This window comes from Geotrypetes seraphini, chromosome 12, assembly GCF_902459505.1.
Source record: "Geotrypetes seraphini chromosome 12, aGeoSer1.1, whole genome shotgun sequence".
In the NCBI taxonomy this organism is placed as follows: Eukaryota; Metazoa; Chordata; class Amphibia; order Gymnophiona; family Dermophiidae; genus Geotrypetes; species Geotrypetes seraphini.
Window position 1 is genome coordinate 60,207,406 of NC_047095.1, and position 18,286 is coordinate 60,225,691.

Consider the following 18,286-nt stretch of genomic DNA (forward strand, 5'->3'; position numbering starts at 1 on the left):
AGCCCTTTAGCTCAAATTTCAGATACACTATGGCTATTTATAAAAGGCAGTTTGGGGGAAATTCTATAAATGGCACTGTAGTTAAAAGAGAAACGCCATTTCAAACGGTGCTTATATAAGATTTCAAGGTACCTAAACAAAGGGCACCGGAATTGCATCTCCAGAAGCACTTACCAGTGCCTAAGAATACTGTAAGCGTGGCGTTAGGCGCGATTCATGTCAAAGTGCAGGAGATTTAGGCCTTTTAAAACCTTGACCTACATTTCTAGTGCCTACCTTTGCCGGAGGTGCGATCCTCTAAACAGTGCCATTGCCATGCGATCGGCAGCCATCACCAACAGCGCCGTTTAGAGAAAAGAAATGTACTTAAGTTTTGGAACTCACCTCTTCAATTGCATCATGTGAAGTATTTTCCATTTCTTAGTCCAGACATGTTTCTTTTGAAATTGCAGTGTCCTACTGAAGAAGATATGATTGAATGGGCCAAGAGGGAAAGTGAGAGAGAAGAGAAAGAGAGACTTGCTAGACTAAATCGGCAAGAACAAGAGGACTTGGAACTGGCCATAGCACTCAGTAAATCTGAGATATCAGATGCCTGAAGAATTAATATAAAAGCTACACAATTTTTGGCACAAAGTGTGTCCTTTTCTGAGTCCTGGGCCTTTGTGGTGTTTGTCAAAAGTACTCAAAAAGTTTCAGATTTCACTGCTTTTGATTCAGACATTTTATCTTTCACATTCCAGTGTTTTCTTAAGTAAAGACATTGTCAAATATACCCCTTTCTGCTGCATGCCTAATTAACAAGTGTCTAATTCTTTTTTTAAACAAAATATAACCTACTGCATTAGTCTCTAGAAGAAAAGACTTGAAATCCTGGCATGCTGCATTGGTTGTTCTGGTGATAAAGCTTTTTACCCTCCACAATTAATGTTCTCTATTGGAAGAAAATTGGCTCTTTTGAGATTGAGATGGGAAATGCTGATATTGGATCAGCCTAATGCCATAGAAATCAGTGCTGGGGCTTCCTTAGCACCACAGCTCCCAAACTTGAAGGCTGTTTTAGAGAAATCGAAGACGTGAACTGGGAATGTATATTGTGCTCACTCTAGGGATAAGAAAACAAGAAGGCAGCTGGTCCACTAGATGTACCATCTGGCAAAACAAAGAAGCAGACCAAACAAGATCTTCACAGACCCAGGCATATTTGCACTTACAGCTTTGGTGTTTCTAGCACTCATTTCACCAGCTGATTTGCCCCTGACGCAGCCATATAAGTGAAATGTGGCCACGTCGGGCACATTCTTGTGTTCCTGGGAGTAAAAACATAAGAATATCCTTACTGAGTCACACTAATGGCCATAAAGCCCAGTAGCCCGTTCTTAGGATGGCCAATCCAGGTCCCTAGTACCTGGCCAAAACCCAAAGAATAGCAACATTCCATGCTACCGATCCAGAGCAAGCAGAGGCTTCCCCCATGTCTTTCTCAATAACAGACTATGGACATTTCCTCCAGGAAAACTAGTTATGCTATCCGCTTTTAATAAAGACCTTTCATTTGGATCTTGCTTGGTCTGTGTCTTTGTTTTGCCATATTGTGCTCACTCTGCCTTAATACTGCACTTTAGTATTTTATATATGGGATGTGAGAGAAAACAAAAAGTTGTGCCTAGCATGACAGATCTCTAATGAAGACTGGGCAAGAATACAGAGGCTAAACAGGAAAAGAAAAGATAGCAGTGATTGTCATAACAGAAAGGAAGTTAAAGGTGGCAGCCCGTGTTTCCTGTAAATAAATAAAATCTAAAGAAATGAAAGCACATCTATTTAGTAGGGAAATGAGCTTCTGACTAAATGACACCCCCACCCAGAAGCAGGATTTGCAAGTATCTCAAAGTTGTGTATATATGCTATTAAAGCTAGTCATCCTACATCCCATTCCTCCTTAACCTTGCTATTGGGTATTTCAGCATGGTTGCGCATAGGAAAACATTCTCTCTTCATTTGAGCAATGAGGACAGCTTGCAGCTTAGTCTCAAAGGAGTGATCATTATAGTCATATTTCCTATACCCCATGACTTTTGGTTACTTCCTGATTTTCAAAAACATTTGTATTTATGCAGAGGAACCATTAGAAATACTTGGAATGGATAATGCATTATTGTATACATATGTAAATATATACAAGTATATATATGTTGTCTCCTTTTAAAAAGAAAAAAATACTTAGACTAACAAATGTTCAGCACCACTGATGATGATAAAAATTTGACAGCAGTAACTGAAATTGCTATGGCCTCCTCGTTAACTAAGTGCCATTGTCTTCTCTTAAACTATGCTGGTAGATGAGCTGAATATATTTTGGCAATATGAAGTAGGTTACATGCAGGTATAGCAAACTGTTTTTTCCTTTACAGTTTGATATTTGCTGCAATCCTTAATAATATGTAACTTATTGAATGCCAGTTAAACATTTTAGAAATTATCTACCTGGTTAGAATTTGATTCTGTGTTATCTCAGATAAACTGGAATTGAAAGAAACTCACTGATTGTCTTATAATTGTGATCCGTAATACATTCAAGTATTGCAAACGGTGCTTACCCCTCTACCCCGTTTCATCGAGGAAAAACGTGCCAGTGGAAATTGGATTCCCTATCCAACTTAGCAAATTGAAAATGCACTTCTTCTGAGGCTTAAAAGATATGATTTAAGTCAGGAGTTCTATCGTTTGTAATCTTTAATTAAAGAGCATTGAGACATCCCAATTCTGAAGAGGGTAGCGATATTAGAGCTACAACAAAACACAAGGATTTGAGGTGCAACTGAGAGCAGAAAAGGTGAGCCAGAAAGTAACTTCCTTGGTACAGCAAAATGGAGGAAACCAGACACGCCATCCAGTCATTTACAACAAAACTAAAAACAAAAAAAATTTGAAAAGGAAATAACATTAAGGTTCTAGAAATTGAACCTTCATCCTGAGAAGCATCACTTCTCCTTATCTTTTAGTAAATAATATTGTTATAACTAACTGTATGGGTTACCTGACACTTTGGGCATTAATTAAACAAATAGTTCAGCTCCAGTAAGGTGCCAGTGCAGATCTTCAGGACATGTAAAACAGGAAATGGCTAAAACTTCCTCTTGCACTAAAGAAAAAATAAAGAAACACTCATTTGCACAGTAAACTCACTCTTACAAGTATTAAAGTTAATAATTTATCTAAAGCATTACTATGAGAAATGTACACTAATCGTAACTGTTGTACTGGACTACATACTTATCTTTTGTTAAAAATGTATACTCACTGAATCAATTTATGATAGTAAAGTGTGTATATATTATATTCATGCTGACTTGTATTGGATTTAGGTTTTGTTTTACCTGAGTTGTAGCTATGCTGGAAAAAGACAGATAAACGACTGCTGCAGTTGTGAGAGCATCACTTCACATAAGTTTTAATTGGCTTTTTTTAAAACTTGCTCAGGTAGGTTACAACATTGTTAATAAACTTTTCATTTTATGTTTATAAATTTTAACTATGGCCTGTAATTATGGAAATAAAATTTAAGCACATAATGAAATATAAATTGTCTGATACATCTGTTTTATATATTTTTTTAAAAAAATTAAAATTATTTTATTTCATTATTAATTTTTAAATATATTAAAAAGTATTTAAATTACCTGGTTTCATTATAACGTTTTGTGTTTTCCAAAGAAAAAATGGTGACCCAGGAAAAGTTTATTAAAAATAAGAACATATAAAAACAATGTTCTACGGCTTGTAGTAAAAACAAGTCTTCTGTTCAACAATGTGATTAATCATATGGTTCATAAAACCAGTCTGCTTGTAGGTGGAAGCAAGTCATCTATTCTGCAATATGAACTATCATGTGGTTCATACAATCAATCTGAAGTGGCACCTGTAATCATATTGCAGAAGTTTCATTGAATTTTTTGAGTGGCTGTCGCCTGTACTGGACTTCAGAGCATCAAGTAGTGGCAATTGATTTCTTGAACATTAATTTGATTTTATTTCAGCTGTTTTTTTTCATCTGTCCCAGAGAAAAATGGAATCCTGTGAGTCCAAGAAATGCAAGCCTGCACCAGAAACATATCAGTTATTGGTATGTATAGAAGGGGATTGAAGGGTACAGATAGAGGGTAACTATACAGGTACTAATGAATAGGGAATAAAGAATTTAGGTAAGGACTTACAGGTCACGAACCTGGGGGGCCGCCGCGGGAGCGGACTGCTAGGCACAATGGACCCTTGGTCTGACCCGGCAGCGGCAATGCTTATGTTCTTATAACTAGTGCTTTGCAGGTTTTTGTGTTGATCATGGTTCATGTCATAAGTACCAGCTTTTGTTATATAGAGATCTCCATGGTCATGAAGAGAGCAGAAAGGAGTTCTTTGCTTAGAGTAAATCTAATCAGGGTTCATTGGCACTAGAGGCATTGGTCCCCATGGATACAAGAAATCCATTTGACATTGAAAAGACAAGCTTAGTTGAGAATCGGTAACAGTTCATCAATGAAGCCCCATCCAAAGAATTCAGACTTCACTAATGGCATTAATAGGGGTATCAGTGCCTTGTAATGAGCAGAGGCTGAGAAGCATCAGTCTTCCGAGTACGATTCCAAAAGGATGCCCACCATCATTCCACAAAAGCACTCCATGGCAGAGGACCTCTTAACTCTTCAATACCAAGAGTTTAGTGATGTGAAGGTTTTAAATCCACCTCCTGATTTCCCAGTTACTGAGTATCTGTAACATTGAATTGTTTATGATCTTTAAACAAAATGTAACATTAGACAAAAGGAACATGAGTAAACAACATGATAGTTTTTTAAATTATTCATTTATTTAAGGAAAAAAGTTATCCAACAACCACTTGAAATATATGGAAAAGGTAACTACCCCTAAACTTAACTAGTGTGCACCACCTTTAGCAGCAATAATTGAACCATATGCTTCCTATAATTTGAAATCAGTCTCTCACATCACTGTTGTGTTATCTTAGCCTACTCTGCAGAACTGCTTTATTTATGGCACATTAGATTTTTGGGCATGAACGTTAACCATTCATGTACATTATACTTGCTTTTGTGTTTTGGGTCATTGTTTCACTGCATAACTCAACATTTCAGCTTAGGTTCATAAACAGATGACCAGATATCCAACTCAAGAATTTTTTGGTATAGTACAGAATTTATTATGTATATTTTACTGGCATAAAATATATAGTAACAGTAGTATTGTAAATGATGGCAGTCCCAGTCCTTAATGGTTTATCTAGTCTGCCCAGTAAGGTGGCAAGTTACACAACCTCTAATTGTTTAAAGGTCATTTAAGTTTTGCTTCACTTCCATCCTCTTTCTGTGTAGGCCCATCTGTTTTTGAATCCTATCATTGTCTGAACCAGCTTGATCAGGAGAGTATTCTAGGCATCTACCACCCTCCATTAAAAATTATTTCCTCATGTTACTCCTAAGTCTACTACCTCCCTATAACCTAAATTCAAATACTCCAATTCTAGTACTTAACCATCTGAAACAATTTGTATATTAATACCTTTCAAGTATTTAAATGTCTGTATCATATCTACCCTATCCCTCCTTTCCTCTAGGGCAGTGGTTTTCAACTTTCCTAATGCCATGACCCTTTAATACAGTTCCTCATGTTGTGGTGACCCCCAACCATAAAATTATTTTCGTTGCTACTTCATAACTAATTTTGCTACTGTCATGAATCGTAATGTAAATATCTGATATGCAGGATGTATTTTCAGTGTTATAAATTGAGCATAATTAAAGCATAGTGATTAATCACAAAAACAATATGTAATTATATATTGTGAAATATTTATTTCTAATTACAAATAAATGTATGTGGTCATATCTGCATATGGGCAGACCCACTTGGAGATGGATAGAGGAGCGGTGTCTTGGTTCCTAAGACCAGTGTTCTTCAACCTTTTGACACCTATGAACTGTCAGAAATAAAATAATTATTTTGTGGACCGCCACCAGTCCACAGACTGGCAGTTGAAGAACACTGGGCTAAGTTGTGCCCATCTCCACTCAATCTCCGCCCCAGACCTCGCCCCCATAATAGTACTAAGTGTAACACCATTTTTTCCATTCATTTTTCATATATACACACACAATATAATTGTATTAACAACACATAATGGTTAACCACAAAATTAAAATACACAAAGTACACTGTATACTTTTTAACATTTATTCCTACCAGAAAACAGATAACCCCATGCAAATGCAGGACCAAAAACTAAAGTACTAATATTTACAAACAAACCTTAAGATGCAAGACTCTGCAAGCAGTACAACCTCAGAGGAAAAGAAACAAATGCATTTCTTCCTGAACAGACAAATCAATCACTAAATTAAAAAAACAGACAAATCAATCACTAAAATAAAAACATTTCCCCTATCGTTGTTGTCTCTCTCCCTCCATGTGCCTTGCCTTCTGGCCTGCCCCCTGGTGTTATCTTTGGGTTGGTCCACTGTGCGATCAATGCAGCATCTTCAGGCCGGCTCCCTGAGTGCTGCATTGCACAAAGCTATGAGCAGCGGCTCCTCACACGCATCGCGCACCTCATCTGGAAGTCTTCCCTCTGACGTTGCGACGTCAGAGAGAAGGCTTCCAGTTAAGGCACAGGCCGCGTGTAGGAGCCTTTTCCCACGGAAAAAAAAAACCTGTAAAATCTAAGCTCAACTCAGCATAAATGTATGTGGAGAAAAAAAGCCTCAGCTAATGCTTCAAGGGCTCAAAAAAAACTCCACAGACACATATTCTGCAGATAAATCACACTGTCCATGTATTATTTAGTCCACAGGATCAGTCAGCATCAAGTCTAAAAACAAACACTATTGTGTAGTAACAACAAGCATTATTGAAACTAAGCAAAAAAACTTAGCCGTAATCTCTTCCAGTCACACCACTCCTGCTTGTTACTACACAATAGTGTTTGTTTCTGGACTTGATGCTGACTGATCCTGTGGACTAAACAATTTTGTAAACCGCTTAGTTTTTTATGCGGTATATAAATTTTTAAATAAATACTGTAGTGGTGTTTCATTTTAGAAAGGGGAACTATGGTAAAATGAGGAAAATGGTTAAAAAGAAGCTAAAAGGATCAGTTGCAAAGGTTAGGACTGTAAACCAGGCGTGGATGTTATTTAAAAATACCATCGTAGAAGCCTAGACCAGAAGTATTCCACATATCAGCAAAGGTGGAAAGAAGAGGAAATGAGAGCTGGTGTGGTTAAAAGGTGAACAGAAAGTGGCTTTTAGAGCCAAAAAAATCCTTTAAAGAATGGAAAAAGGATCTAAATTAAGAAAATAAAAAGAAACACAATCGCTGGCAAGTTAGATGCAAAGCATTGATAAAGACAGCTAAGAAAGAATATGAAGAGAAACTTGCAAAAGAGGCAAAAACTCAGTTTTTTTAGGTACATCAGAAGCAGAAAACCTGTGAGGGAATCTGTGGGACTATTGGATGATCAAGGAGCAAAAGGGGCGCTCAGGGAGGATAAAGCCATAGTGGAAAGACTGAATTAATTCTTTGCTTCGGTCTTTACAGAAGAAGATGTACGAAATCTACCTGAACCAGAAATGGTTTTCAAGAGTGATGATGCAGAGGAACTGAAAGAAATCTTGGTGAATCTGGAAGATGTACTGAGCCAAATCGACAAGTTAAAAAACAATCACCTGGACCAGATGGTATACTTCCCAGGGTACTAAAAGAACTCAAACATGAAATTGCTGACCTGCTGTTAAGGATCTGTAACCTGTTGCTAAAATCATTTGTAGTACCTGAAGATAGGAGAATGGCCAATGTTACACCAATTTTTAAAAAGGGCTCCAGGGGAGATCCTGGAAATTACAAACCAGTAAGCCTCACTTCAAGGCCAGGCAAAATGGTAGAAACAATTATAAAAAATATAATTTTGGAACACATAGATAAACATGATTTAATGAGATGCAGTCATCATGGGTTCAGTCGAGGGAGATCTTGCCTCACCAATTTGCTTGACTTCTTTGAAGGTGTGAATAAACATGTGGATAAAGGTGAGTCAGTTGATATAATGTATCTAGATTTTCAGAAAGCTTTTGATAAAGTTCCACACGAGAGGCTCCTGAGAAAATTAAAGTGTCATGGGATAGGTGGCAAAGTTCAGTTGTGGATTAGGAATTGGTTATTGGGTAGAAAACAGAGGGTAGGGTTAAATGGTCATTTTTCTCAATGGAGGAGAGTAAACAGGGGTCTGTACTGGGATTGGTTCTATTTAATTTATTTAGAGATGATCTGGAAATTGGAATGAAGAGTGAGGTAATTAAATTTGCAGATGACACTAAACTGTTCAAAGTTGTTAAAACGCATGCGGATTGTGAAGAATTGCAGGCGGACCTTAGGAAATTGGAAGACTGGGCGTCCAAATGGTAGATGAAATTTAATGTGGACAAATGCAAAGTGATGCACATTGGGAAGAATAACCTGCATCACAGTTACCAGATGCTAGGATCCACCTTGGGGGTTAGTGCCCAAGAAAAGGACCTGGGTATCATCGTAGACAATACAATGAAACTTTCCGCCCAATGTGCAGCTGTGGTGGCCAAAAAAGCAAACAGGATGCAAGGCATTAATAAAAAAGGAATGGTTAACAAGACTAAGAATGCTATAATGCCCCTGTATCCCTCCATCTGGAGTATTGCGTTCAATTCTGGTCTCCTTATCTCAAGAAAGATATAGTAGCACTAGAAAAGGTTCAAAGAAGAGTGACCAAGATGGTAAAGGGGATGGAACTCCTCTTGTATGAGGAAAGACTAAAATGGTTAGGGCTCTTCAGCTTGGAAAAGAGACGGCTGAGGGGAGATATGATTGAAGTCTACAAAATCCTGAGTGGAGTAGAACAGGTACAAGTGGATCGATTTTTCACTCCGTCAAAAATTACAAACACTAGGGGACACTTGATGAAGTTACAGGGAAATGCTTTTAAAACCAATCGGAGGAAAATTTTTTTCACTCAGAGAATAGTTAAGCTTTGGAACGCATTGCCAGAGGTTTTGGTAAGAGTGGATAGCATAGCTGGTTTTAAGAAAGATTTGGACAAGTTCTGGAGGAAAAGTCCACAGTCTGTTATTGAGAAAAACGTGGGGGAAGCCACTGCTTGCCCTGGATCGTTAGCATGGAATATTGCTACTCCTTGGGTTTTGGCCAGGTACTAGTGATCTGGATTGGCCACTGTGAGAACGGGCTACTGGGCTTGATGGACCATTGGTCTGACCCAATAAGGCTATTCTTATGAACAGTCTCCCGAAAGAAGTGGTGTAGACAGAGACACTGTCTGAATTCAAGAAGGCATTGGATAGGCAAGTGGCATATTTAGAGAGTGGAAGAGATAATGGTTACTGCGGATGGGCAGACTAGATGAGCCATTTGGCCTTTATCTGCCATCATGTTTCTATATTTCTAGTTCAGTTTTAATATGTGAACCCTCCTGGAACATATATATTTAGATACAGGAGGTATTTATAAGTGACCTGCAATAGGTACAGTAGGTTTTCTCTGTTCCTGGATGGCTCACTATACAATATGATGGATGTAAGGTGGGATTTGCACCTGGGTCTCTTAATGTGAAGTCCATTGCACTGACCACTGGGCTGCCCCTCAGCACTGCTAGGACGTCTGTATGGGCAGTTTACTAGGAATGCTGCCAAACAAACATTCCTATGGCTTGTTTTTCTACATTTTTCCCTGAGGCTTTTTTTCCCCTTCAAAAATGATTCTTAGTCATAAAAAGAGCTAGCTGAAAGTCATAATTGAATGGCAAATTAGATGTTTTTCTGGTTCATTTATGACTATGAGCTAGATGTTTTTTGAGACATTTTCAGCAAAACATCTCAATTCAAAGATGTCATATTGAAAATGCTCCCCCCCCCCCCCAATATGTATTTGGTAGAGGAAAGTAAGTGTGCTGTTCCTATACCATAGTTTTAATATATATAATTTGTATGGTGAGGTGTGAGGGGCAATGTCTCGGCTTCATTGCTGGGAAATGTGGACAGTATGTTACTGAACTGAGGCCCCGATGTTCTAAACCAGGGGTGTCCAACCTTTTGGCTTCCCTGGGCCGCATTGGCTGAAAAAAATGTTTCTGGGGCCGTGCAAACGCTGCAGCAGGACAGAGGAGGGAGCCGGCAAGACGGTAAACACCCGGGGGCAGCAGAGGAAAACACTGCATCGTCCTCGACCGGGGCCGCAGATTGGACGCCCCTGTTCTAAACTTACTGTTAAAATCCTTTGGGTTGTTGTGGTGCCAGTAAATTTCCCGATTTCAAAAAGATGAGCGATGCGGCAAAAACTTCACATGCAAATGAGCTCCAGGCGGTCCATGGAAATTCAGCAAATCAGTCATTGGAGAAAGCAACAGAATAGTTCAGGTTCAAAGGCATAAATGCTACATGGAAGGCATGCATGAGCATCAGTCATAGGCATGCCTTATTCTAGCAGAAGGAAGACAACCAAGATGGCTGATTGGTGTTCAATCTCGTTTATTGTATCGAAAGACTCGATGTGAGCCGCGGCAATGGGACACTGCTACATAACCACTTTTTGCTCTAATCCTTTGTCATATGCATATCGCAATACAGAAATAAGAATTGAGGATTGAATACCCACACACACCACATCTTGTCCTAAATTCAGACTCCTGAAACATGATCATATCGAGTCTTTCTATACAATAAACGAGACTGAACACCAATCAGTCACCTTCGTTGTTTTCCTTCTGCTTTCACATGCTGTGGAGGTAGTATCTCCTGTGTTTTCTATGCCTTATTATAACGCATCATGAAATCCGGCGAGTTGACAAGAGCCGGGGACCAGCTCGAGCGCTGTGTTGGGGGGAGGGGGAGGTAGGCGCGGGGACCGGGTTGTGCGCTTTCACGCTCAGTAGAAGGATTACGTCGCCCCCGCTGCGGCTTCTGTATTACCTGAGCTGCAGGTACAAGGGGTTGGCTCATGCTACGGGGTCATGCCGAAGATGACAGCACAAGTCAAACAAAATATGCAGGGGTAACTCTTACACAATAAGGTTACTGTTGAGTGACTAAAGAAATCGGTAGCACAAAAAATAAAGTCACCACATTCATCAATATGCTTTAGTAAGCTTGTTTCTTGCTTAGAACTCTGCTCAGAGACATGAAGGCTGATTACTCGGCCTCACCTACCAATCATTGCAGTGTTCAAAAAGAAAGCTTTTGAATCTTAAATATTCTTTTAATGCGCTAGCTTATCCGCTATGCTAAAGATATTAATATTTTCATAAGTTCTTGTGAACTATACAAAATTACTTAACTTTGGACAGTGACTGGTTCCGACGTGCACGTTTCGTTTGCTGCGTCAGGGAACCGACAATAACAGCTGAGTTTTAAATCTGGTAGTGAAGTCACTGAAACAGAAAATAAATACTGTAAATACTTATATAGTGGGATGTAAATGCAAGTTATAAAGTAATACAGCACTATCGTATGGCTATTAACTGGAAGGGCGCACTCACCATTAGATTGCAAAACTGGATATCTCAAAAAAGTGTTTCTTCTTAAACGTTTCAAACAGGGCTAGCAAAATACAGACGCTATTTATAGGTAATGCAGAACCGGTGGGACTGTCACGTCAGAACGTTGAGACGTCACTGTCCCGGCCTGCCGAATACTATTGCATCATCAAACTTTCTGATTGGAACAAAAATCCTCATTCTCAAAAGAAAACCTGTTATTCACTAATGAAATCATACTGAAAAAGTGAATGAATAAATGAAAATGGAATCAGTAATGTACAAAATGATCACAGAAAAGCTCTCCACTCAACTTCACTATTTAACCCCCGGGGAAGCAGAGTGCCCAAGGTATAGATCCATTTCTGCTCTAAGGCATACAGTTTGGCTTTCATATCGCCTCCCCTAGGGAGAATAGGGGCATCTAGAATGGAAAAACGCAGAGAGGAAATAGGATGTTCATGTTGAAGCCAGTGTGGTGTAAGAGGAGCTTCTACAACTGCTTTAACAATCCTGCTCACGTGTTCCCCGATGCGTACACGTATCTTTCTGACAGTGTGCCCTACATATAACATCTGACAGGGGCATTGAATAATATAAACTACATTTTTCGTGTTACAGTCAGTAAGGGCTATAGATCTGCGATTAATCACCCATTCAGGAAGTTGTAAATCTTCCAACTTGACACTATACTGACATATAGAACACACTGTGCATGGTGAGTGAGTGCCTTTCTCATGTTGTCTAAATGATTCGGAACGATAAAGGGCTTTCGTAAGGTGTTGTTTCAGGTTCCATGTTCGTGAATAAGCAAATTTTGGAAAGGTGTTGAAACATTCATGATACTGTAAAATACCCCAATGTTGTAGTATAATGTGTTTTATCTGAAAAGCATGTTGAGAGTATGGCAAAACACATACTGTTTCAGCTTCATTGGATTTGGCAGAAGGGGATAACACTTCCCTATTGGACCAATATGCTCTTTTATAAGCTTTCTTTATCACAGAGGTAGGATAACCTCTTTCTTTAAATCGCACTTTCATTTCTTCAGCTTTACATTCAAATTCAGTCCTGGATGAACATAATCTTCTTAACCTTAAGAACTGGCCCGTAGGGATATTTCTACGTAAATGCCTTGGATGATGGCTGTCGTATCTAAGAAGATTGTTGCGATCTGTTGGTTTCCTATAGATGGAAGTACTGAATTCCCCATCCACGATAGAAATACTCATATCAAGGAATGGTAAAGAATGGGTATTAGATTGGGCAGTAAATTGTAACGTGGGGTCTTGTTGGTTCAGCCACTCTAAAAAATGCTCTAATTCAATATTTGTGCCCACCCAGACTGCAAAAACATCGTCTATATACCTTTTCCATAATAGAAACTTTGCAAAGTGTTGAGAAGGGTATAGATATTGATCTTCAAATGCTGCCACATAAAGGCATGCTATAGTAGGTGCCATCTTTGCTCCCATGGCTGTACCACAAATCTGAAAGAAAAAATGTCCATCAAATTCAAAATAATTCTTGCTCAATGCCAGCCGCGCTATGGTGACTAAAAAGTCAATCCGCTTGACAGATAAATTTTGAAGACTCAAATAATGTTGTATAATGGAAACAGCTGCTTCTTGTGAAATGTTCGTGTACAGGGCAGCAATGTCAAGGGTGATTAAAATTGCATGATCTGGAATGTCCTTATAAGTGTTCAAAACATTTATCATGGAGGCCGTATCTTTTACATAAGATGCACTTAGAGGAACTTGATCTTTAAGTTGAAGATCCAAAAATTCCGATAGTGGCTCTAAAATAGAGCCTATGCCCGCTACTATAGGGCGTCCCGGAGGGTCTATCAAAGACTTATGAATTTTTGGCACAAAGTAAATGACGGGTGTAATTGGATGTTGACATATAAGAAATTTATATTCACCTTCAGTAAGAACTCCTGATTCTAAAGCTTGTACTAATAAAAAAGAAATAATTTCTTGTAATTCTTCTAAAGGATCATGGTCAATAGATTGATAATATGCCACATCAGATAACTGTCGCCATGCCTCTCGCGTGTATGCACTGGTATCCATGATGACTATTCCTCCCCCTTTATCTGCAGATCTAATCACTATGTTCTTGTCTGACATCAAATTATTTAATGCTGTTCTCTGTGCTGATGTTAAATTATTTCTGATCAGAATGGATTGAGTTTCCAAAATGGCTAGGTCACGTTCAACTAACTGTTCAAAAGCTTTAATATGGGGATCAACAGGTCCAGGAGGACACCACTTAGATCTAAGGCTTGGGGTAGTTAATATTTGCTCATTGTCCCCCTCATTCTGCTCACTCATTTGATCAGTACCATCTTCACACTTATTATCAAAAAAATATTTCAGTTTGAGCTTACGCATGAATTTATAGAGCCCTATTCGTGTGTCTAAAGGATTATATTTTACAGTTGGAACATACGATAACCCTTTATTTAGGAGTTCTAATTCAGGCTCTGTCAAAGGTCTACTTGATAAGTTAAAGATATTGGATTGGACTGCTATGGTCGTGTCGTTTTTTGCCTGGTCGATCTTGAGCTGGTTGCTTTTGCATTTGTGGACAAAAAAGGCTTCTTTGAAGTTGTTGTACCTGAGCCTGTGACTAAAGATACAGTTTTTGATGTAGCCTGTGTATTTTTTCTTTCAGATTTGTGGTACAGCCATGGGAGCAAAGATGGCACCTACTATAGCATGCCTTTATGTGGCAGCATTTGAAGATCAATATCTATACCCTTCTCAACACTTTGCAAAGTTTCTATTATGGAAAAGGTATATAGACGATGTTTTTGCAGTCTGGGTGGGCACAAATATTGAATTAGAGCATTTTTTAGAGTGGCTGAACCAACAAGACCCCACGTTACAATTTACTGCCCAATCTAATACCCATTCTTTACCATTCCTTGATATGAGTATTTCTATCGTGGATGGGGAATTCAGTACTTCCATCTATAGGAAACCAACAGATCGCAACAATCTTCTTAGATACGACAGCCATCATCCAAGGCATTTACGTAGAAATATCCCTACGGGCCAGTTCTTAAGGTTAAGAAGATTATGTTCATCCAGGACTGAATTTGAATGTAAAGCTGAAGAAATGAAAGTGCGATTTAAAGAAAGAGGTTATCCTACCTCTGTGATAAAGAAAGCTTATAAAAGAGCATATTGGTCCAATAGGGAAGTGTTATCCCCTTCTGCCAAATCCAATGAAGCTGAAACAGTATGTGTTTTGCCATACTCTCAACATGCTTTTCAGATAAAACACATTATACTACAACATTGGGGTATTTTACAGTATCATGAATGTTTCAACACCTTTCCAAAATTTGCTTATTCACGAACATGGAACCTGAAACAACACCTTACGAAAGCCCTTTATCGTTCCGAATCATTTAGACAACATGAGAAAGGCACTCACTCACCATGCACAGTGTGTTCTATATGTCAGTATAGTGTCAAGTTGGAAGATTTACAACTTCCTGAATGGGTGATTAATCGCAGATCTATAGCCCTTACTGACTGTAACACGAAAAATGTAGTTTATATTATTCAATGCCCCTGTCAGATGTTATATGTAGGGCACACTGTCAGAAAGATACGTGTACGCATCGGGGAACACGTGAGCAGGATTGTTAAAGCAGTTGTAGAAGCTCCTCTTACACCACACTGGCTTCAACATGAACATCCTATTTCCTCTCTGCGTTTTTCCATTCTAGATGCCCCTATTCTCCCTAGGGGAGGCGATATGAAAGCCAAACTGTATGCCTTAGAGCAGAAATGGATCTATACCTTGGGCACTCTGCTTCCCCGGGGGTTAAATAGTGAAGTTGAGTGGAGAGCTTTTCTGTGATCATTTTGTACATTACTGATTCCATTTTCATTTATTCATTCACTTTTTCAGTATGATTTCATTAGTGAATAACAGGTTTTCTTTTGAGAATGAGGATTTTTGTTCCAATCAGAAAGTTTGATGATGCAATAGTATTCGGCAGGCCGGGACAGTGACGTCTCAACGTTCTGACGTGACAGTCCCACCGGTTCTGCATTACCTATAAATAGCGTCTGTATTTTGCTAGCCCTGTTTGAAACGTTTAAGAAGAAACACTTTTTTGAGATATCCAGTTTTGCAATCTAATGGTGAGTGCGCCCTTCCAGTTAATAGCCATACGATAGTGCTGTATTACTTTATAACTTGCATTTACATCCCACTATATAAGTATTTACAGTATTTATTTTCTGTTTCAGTGACTTCACTACCAGCTTTAAAACTCAGCTGTTATTGTCGGTTCCCTGACGCAGCAAACGAAACGTGCACGTCGGAACCAGTCACTGTCCAAAGTTAAGTAATTTTGTATAGTTCACAAGAACTTATGAAAATATTAATATCTTTAGCATAGCGGATAAGCTAGCGCATTAAAAGAATATTTAAGATTCAAAAGCTTTCTTTTTGAACACTGCAATGATTGGTAGGTGAGGCCGAGTAATCAGCCTTCATGTCTCTGAGCAGAGTTCTAAGCAAGAAACAAGCTTACTAAAGCATATTGATGAATGTGAGGATGACAGCACGGCTGGTGTAGAGTGCCGAGCCAAGAGTGTGGGGCCGTTTCTGGCCGAAGTTTATTTTTAAGTATAAAGGTGCCACGGTGGCTCCTCTCATGATCACCGCCTTCATCGGAATCCTTCTCCGACGCAGGTGCGGCTCGTGAGAGGACTCGCTGCAGCGGCTTTTAACTTAAAAGCAAACTTCGGCCATTATTGCTGGATGGAGGACTGCACGAGGTGGAGAGCAGGGAGGCCAAAGCTTTTCCAATTTGTCTGGCGCGCATGCGCACTCCTGCCGGCCAAGGACCTACAGATCAAGGAACACGGGGTAAGAGTGCACATGCGCGCTTAGCATTTTATTATAGTAGATTATAGTAGTAATATTAACTCTGGCACTGACTATTCTCAGAGAAATTATGTAAAGAAGTCCCAGACTTTGGGGGAGGGAAGGAGTATGATAATTGAGATGAGATGAACTGCTGAGCTCCACTACTTGCTTTTGTGGTGAGTAAATGATTTTTCTTAAAATGCAGAAGTTCAACAATGAAGTAAATCTGGAACTAAGAACGGACATGCCCCCAGCCCTACTTCAGTGCCAGGTTTGGATCTCTGCCCAAGCTTCCTTAGTGTTTGTTCACTTGTGTAATTTGAACAGCTGCTGGGTAGCAATAGAGAATCACAGGTTAGGGATGTGCTTACACATGGAAGGCGGCCCTGCAGCCCCTCCCTCTTTTGAAAGGTGGCTGATAACCTGGATTGCAGCGACCAGAGCAGGCCCTGTGCAGACTGCTGAGCCGCGTGAGCAGAGCTCCAAGGGGCTTCCAAAGTTCAAATAACTATTCCATCATCGGTTCAAGAACAAGCAAATAAAACCACGAAAATCAGCCTTCCCCTCGAATCCTTAATCTCCGTCTTCATCCTCCCTAATGTTTCATCAATGTCAGAAAAGTGTTTCTGGCTCGGCTCAGTCCCTCCGTCCAGCCTGAAACCTGGTAACCTTTTTGTTGGGTGCTGATTGAGTTTAATCTTTATAGAACTTAAAAAATGCATTAATAACTACAAAGTGTAACTTAACGATTTCTCATGTGTTTAATTACTGTAATTAAGGGGTGATATATATATTTGTCAAAGATTATAATTTTGATTGAATTCAAGTACTATTGTAGTGTAATATGATTGTATAATATGTTGCACTTGTTTTTTTTGGCTTCAAAATGAATAAAGATATTTTTAAAAATTACTGTAATTAACTGCTGTGAATGGTAATTGGTTTAGTTAGGGCGGTATATAAACTTATATGGTGTGGTATGTTAATCAGGTTTCCTACCTATTCAGTTACATTAGATGCGGTTGGGTCCTAAGGCTCCAGAAAAAGGACAGATTGAGACATTTTATTTTTATGCCACTTATCCTACAATTTTATGCAGATTACAAATTATTCAGGTACTCCAGCATTTTTCCCTATCTGTCCCGGCGGGCTCACACTCTATCTAAAATGTACCTGGGGCAATGGATTAAGTGAGACTTGCTGGGAAGGGGTAAAATGCGGACCTGACGGACCTCGCAGATCTAAACCCGCACGTCCTTAAAAATCTGAGGTCCGTGCCACTTGTAGTTAGTTTCTGGCTCGTGACAGACCTCGGTGACAATTTAGCGCTGACAGATCTGTCTCAGCATAGGGAGGGAAAAGTATTAGGATCCGTCAGCACTACAATGTCACCGAGGTCTGTCAGAGCCAGAAGCTAACTATAAGCGGCACGGACCTCAGATTTTTAAGGACGTGCGGGTTTAGATCCGCGAGGTCTGCATTTTACCCCTTCCCAGATTCGCCCAGGGTCACAAAGAGCAGCGTGAACCCAGAACCTCAGGGTTTTACTTCCATTGACAGCAGTGGAAGTAAAACCCGGATGTCTCAATCCGTCCTCCTTTTTCTGAGCATCAACCCTACCCAGGAAGCTGCAATGTTATAAGATGAAACTGTAAGAACATCAACAAAACAGAAAATAATACATATGTGTAACATCAAAACATTGCATTAAGACGCATATTGAATCATAGCAGATCCGTAATGTAATGCCCCAAACCAGGGGAACAATAATACAAATGATTAGTATTTCCAGGAAG

General features: G+C 39.3%; 1 protein-coding gene across 3 annotated transcripts in view; it reads left to right on the plus strand.

Annotated features, from left to right (window-relative positions):
- EPS15 (epidermal growth factor receptor pathway substrate 15) overlaps positions 1 to 3,018 on the plus strand; it is a 312,116-nt gene extending 309,098 nt beyond the window's left edge. For all 3 annotated transcript variants that reach the window (XM_033915879.1, XM_033915877.1, XM_033915878.1), the window contains exon 25: positions 453 to 3,018. In XM_033915879.1, the coding sequence (XP_033771770.1) occupies positions 453 to 599 (147 nt within the window). In that variant the 3' untranslated portion in view covers positions 600 to 3,018. The remainder of the gene's footprint in view (positions 1 to 452) is intronic.
- Positions 3,019 to 18,286: the final 15,268 nt, after the last annotated feature.